The sequence below is a fragment of the Parambassis ranga genome, chromosome 15 (genome assembly GCF_900634625.1).
Source record: "Parambassis ranga chromosome 15, fParRan2.1, whole genome shotgun sequence".
In the NCBI taxonomy this organism is placed as follows: Eukaryota; Metazoa; Chordata; class Actinopteri; family Ambassidae; genus Parambassis; species Parambassis ranga.
The window spans coordinates 6,855,437-6,860,363 of record NC_041035.1 but is presented as its reverse complement, the minus strand read 5'-3'; the positions used below and the strand labels follow the sequence as shown (position 1 = coordinate 6,860,363).

Sequence of the window (4,927 nt, the reverse complement as noted above, 5' to 3'; positions counted from 1 at the left end):
ATGTCAGTAGCTGGTATTATTATTTTCATATTTGAATGACTGCAAATGGAAGATGAAAGAAAAAACCGAGTTAAAAATAAGGCAAATCAAAGTCTCTAAAGGCAACTGTGAAGCATGAGACCAGCTTCATCCTAGAGTTTCTATTCTGACATATTATTATTATGTTTTTTTTAAATTAGTCAATTTATTTCAATCTTTGACTAAAGAAAATAATAATATTGCGTGCATGCCCTTCACAGGTACAACGTTGTGCCTGCCGTAGCACAACTGCGGAAAAAACCTCCCCGGCATCCGTAGGTCGCTGACGTCATGAGCAAACATGGCGACTTGCCCTGAATGAATGCGCTGCAGGCAAAAACACAAACAAAAATAGTTTGCGGGGATAGTTTAGGATTGTAAATAAATAACCGTCGTGCTCTAAACAACAACAAAGCTGGATATAAAATAATGTTAAGCGGTGGCAGCCATTTTATTGACTAATGTCCGAGCGGAGAACACGAGCTGCAGCTCCAGGCAGCCCCGAGTTTTCTGAGCTGTGGAGGACTGTTACCAAACTTTGCCAAAGCAAAACACAAGACAAGAACAAAGCAAAGCAGATGCCAGCCACAGCGACATCTCCCGCGTGTAAAGGTGAGGCTGCGGATTAGTTAGAATTAAAAAATAACGAGTAGCTCAGCATTATTAGTTGAAAGAGCAAAATCAAAACAAGTACAAAGAATGCCATGTAAGCACACCTGGATGAGCCACGGCGGCCATTAGCCGTTCGAAACGAGCGTATCATCTTTAGATTGGTATTTACACTTAATTTTACTTGGCATACATTTGTCTTGCTCAGATTTGCAGAGTCCAAATCGCAGAGGCTTCAGCAGATTCCCTGGCTCGATCAGTGGAGACTCTCCAGGAGATGGAGAAACCTCACAAGATATAATCTGGGACTCCACATCTCCCACTCAAGCCATCACCGGTAAAGAACACTGATAGTCAACACAGTGACAACAAGTTCTGCTTGAATGATAACCTAGATTACAGCTGCATAATGTTCCTGTTGTTTTATGGAGTTATGAAAAATGTTTTTCTTGTTTTTCTTCAGGATCAGGTCGCAAGAACACCAGAGTTGTGGAAATATCAGATATTGTAAACCGCATTGCTCCAAAGGTTAGCCATTGTTTTCTGTAATGTTACACTAAATAATCAAAGTGCCACATGGGATACAATGAAGATAAGCCATTTGTGTAAGACCAAACCATTTGTCATCTTTATAGGATGTCAAACCAAAAGGGACTGACTCTCCTTTGCTGCAGTGGATCGGTGACAGCGCAATCCCCTGCACACCAGAAGTTCCAAAGCCGAGGGCCAGGAAGAAATCCTCTAGGTGTGTAAACCATATAGCTACTGATTAGAAGCCATTGGCTTATATCCTACACCACAAACTCCTCAGTTAGGATTGTGTGTCTTCTGCTTGAGTAAATGATATACCAGTTAACATAACTGGATGGAAGAAGTAACTTCCAATGAAAATGAGCCTGTGTTCAGCAGCTGTTTGTTATATAGTTGACCTGTAGTTTTTTATTTTCTTAATCTTTTTTTCCTCTCTTTAGGCAAAGCAGTGTGAAGGATCTCATGAAACTAGCCAAGCAGTTTGATGAGAACATGCAGCAAGAGAAGGAGACTTTAGAAGAGCTAAACAGTGTCAACAATAACCTCAATGAATATGTGGTCACTTCTAAAATTAACCCGACTCAGTCAGTATTCCCTACTAATGTGAAGGACCCACAGTGTCCACCCTCGATTGATCAGGCAGAGGCAGAGCTGCACGCCTTGTTTGACAGCTCCACTCAGAAGATTAGTGGCCAGCTGAGCCAGAGCTCTGTAACATCAACCTGTTCACAAGGTAAAAAAGACAAAGCTGTGACTGCAGCTGTAGCTGAAGGCCAACAATCAAATCTGAAGTCAGCAGCCCAGTCGGGCTCAGCCGTGCATCCTGCTAAAGAAAAGGAACCATGTGGTAATGCAAAAAATTGTGATGCCTTTGATGATGACTGGGAGAATGATGACTTACTTAATGACTCTTTTGTGCTGGCTATGACCCAGAATGCCTCTGAGCAACATGACACTAAGACAATCACTACTGAGTTTACAACTGTTTGTGAGCCAACAGTGAACACCAACTCTGCAGATTCACCTTCAAACTCACAGTGCAAGCCAAGTTGCAGTACAATCCAGGAACTGTGTCCCAAACCAAAGACAACCAACCGGAGCACTTTCAAATTACAGCCCAACCCTCACTTCCAGCCCATGAGAGTTGAAAAAAAGGTTTTAAAGTCCAGCTTCACTGGACTACAACCCAAATCACAGATGTTTGACCAGAAGCCTGTGACCACAAAGACACTCTCCACGCCTCAACCTGACAATGTCAGTAATGATTACAGGGTGGGCTGTTCAGGAGCAGACTCTGTTAAATTGATATCAGACAGCTTATGGGATGATGGGGATGACGATGCACTCCTCTACCAGGTATGTGACAGCATTGAGAGGATCTCCAACAGTCAGCCACAGCAAGTGAGCCCCAGTAACTGCCAAGGGAAACAAGATACTGCTGCAGACAGACAACGGAAAACCAGCAACCCTCTGCCAATTGACCCAGCCTGGAGTGCCAGTGCTAACCAACAGTCACCATGTGCTTTCGTTCGTTCTAACTCATTACCAGGGACTAGCTGCGAAACTGTGAACTACCAAGGATGGAACGTTCCCATGAAAAGCGCCAACAACAAATCAGGGATGTCTCAGAGCTTCCCAGGAAGCCAGATGAGTCTGGGCACATTTAACCAGCGTAGGGATTCTTCTGGAACTTTCCAGGCTGGAAATGCTAATGTGGATATGAAGCCACATACAGTGACAGCCAGAGCACCGCAGAGTTCCAAGACCAATCACACAGCCTTCAAGAGAAATGTGTCTGACTCAGCGGTCATAAGCAACAAAGGTAAGATGTCTAAATTATGATGTTGGACAGTGTTTAAGCAGCTATTATGCAGTGGAGACATTTCAGGTACTTTAAAGTGAGGATTCTTTTCAAAGTGATATAGTTAATATTGTATACAGTAGAGAATCCTAATCCTAGGTCTGTTGTATCCAGTGCTCCCAGCACATACAGCAGTGCCACCACTGGGTTTGAATGTATAACATCACACATGCACTGTAGTTTGACTGTTCTATGTCACACTCAAAGTTTCAGACTAGAAACTGAGGAGAAAATGCACAAGTAGAACAGATGTCACATGTTGTTCTTATAATCATTGACAGTTCAGTGCATGTGTTCATGAACCATTCTCCCCCCCCAAAGCAACAGAATTCAGAACCATGGCTTTAATTTGTGATCCTGTCAGCAGTCCAAACCTCAGTAAGCTTCATTGCCAATGAATTTCAGACAGATTGTTTTTTCTGGACATGGAGGAATGAGGTTTTTGTACTTTCAAATGAGCAACATTTTTATGTTAACAAATTAAAACTCTGTTGTTCGACGTCAAGTATTGAATTAAGGCTTGTTTCCTGTAGCATTTCGTAGTTACCATGATCAGACTATATTGGCTGTTTACACTGAGTTTTTTTAACCACGTTTCTCCTTTCTTCCAGTTTTTGTTACCAGCCAGATGACATCAAAGTGCTCTGCAGCTGAGATAGAGAAAAAGAAACAGGAAGCTTTGGCCAGAAGGCGACTGAGAATGCAGAATGCTTCAAAACCATAGAACACTCCATTCCCGACTGAGTTTTGGAAACTATTTATACTGTAAGAAGCCTTTATGAAAGTCACCCATCACATAGCAGCAGCTCAGACGGAACCTGCTGCCAATAAAGGACAAGTAAATGCCTTCTTAAAGAGCTGCTGGACATTTTTGCTGCTAATGTAAAAACATGTTTACTGAGAAGCGTTTTTTTTTTTTAGAGAGTTTGCTCAAGTCTCTCTTTGGAAGAAAAAAATAGTTTACATCCACTGAGTGTGGGGGGAAAAATCCAAAAGCTGACTAAGACTGGTCACATTTTCTGTTTGTTTTGCGGGGTTGTTATATCAGATGCCTGGCCCTCCTTTAGATAGAAAATATGTTTTGGAGATTTTGGCTTTTGTTTAAGAGTAAATATTTTGATCCTAATGCTGATTCTTATATTGCAATACCAATCACTGACAGACATAAAAACACAGTGTTGCTGTTGTCCATCAGAAATGGATGTCTGTAGTTTCTATTGAACAGCGGTCTTTGCTATACAGGTCTGAAAAGACAGATTATGTGCCTGAAACCTCTTCTAATGAGCAGGTGAAATATGTTTCATTACTTTACCTGTTATACAACAAGTTATCACTTTTTAAAGTAGCAATCAACACAGTATTACAACATTTTTGGGGGCCAAATCAAACATTTACAGCCCAGAAGTTTTATATGTAAAAGTTAGAACATATATTTTTTTTGTTTATATGTATTATTTGTGTGTTCTACGTGTTTTCACAAAGTTAGTTATGCAGTAACACTATGCACCTTCAAAGATGTGAATCTAGCAACAATAAAAAAAAAAACAATGGAAACGTGCCATTTTATGTTCACAATACAGTTCTTCAGTTTTGTTTGATCAACTTCTCTGAATGTATATCTAAGAAATGACACCTGTATGACAGTATGTTGTCTTACAATGTTTGAGTATTTATGTGGCTGAGTCTTGGCCCTGGAATGCAGTCAGTAGTTAGAAACATTTGTTTTACACCTTTCTTACTTTAAATCATTTCTGAAAAAAAAAACAACCAAAGTAAGAAGAAACCAGGATAGGTTAATATGACGTCGTCCATTAAAACCAACTACAACATATTTCTACAAAGTCTTACAAACACAGCCTTTAACTTCCTGTTACTGTAACACAGTGTGTTTTGTCTGTACTTGCTCTT

The 4,927-nt window shown here is 40.7% G+C and overlaps 1 protein-coding gene across 1 annotated transcript; it reads left to right on the top strand.

The window, feature by feature from the left end:
- The first annotated feature begins 314 nt into the window (after window positions 1-314).
- On the top strand, window positions 315-4,562 carry etaa1b (ETAA1 activator of ATR kinase b). Its single transcript, XM_028423400.1, has 6 exons — window positions 315-630; window positions 836-964; window positions 1,091-1,155; window positions 1,263-1,372; window positions 1,599-2,980; window positions 3,631-4,562. The coding sequence occupies exons 1-6, from the start codon at window positions 480-482 to the stop codon at window positions 3,741-3,743; spliced, it is 1,950 nt and encodes a 649-aa protein (XP_028279201.1). The 5' UTR covers window positions 315-479; the 3' UTR covers window positions 3,744-4,562.
- The last annotated feature ends 365 nt before the right edge of the window (window positions 4,563-4,927 follow it).

What these genes read in the sequence shown, in the direction of transcription:
- etaa1b (XM_028423400.1), top strand. Translation starts at nt 480, where the DNA reads ATGTCCGAGCGGAGAACACGAGCTGCAGCTCCAGGCAGCCCCGAGTTT. An exon ending in TAAACCGCATTGCTCCAAAG is followed by an intron (nt 1,156 to 1,262) that starts GTTAGCCATTGT and finishes TCATCTTTATAG; the next exon opens with GATGTCAAACCAAAAGGGAC. An exon ending in GCCAGGAAGAAATCCTCTAG is followed by an intron (nt 1,373 to 1,598) that starts GTGTGTAAACCA and finishes TCCTCTCTTTAG; the next exon opens with GCAAAGCAGTGTGAAGGATC.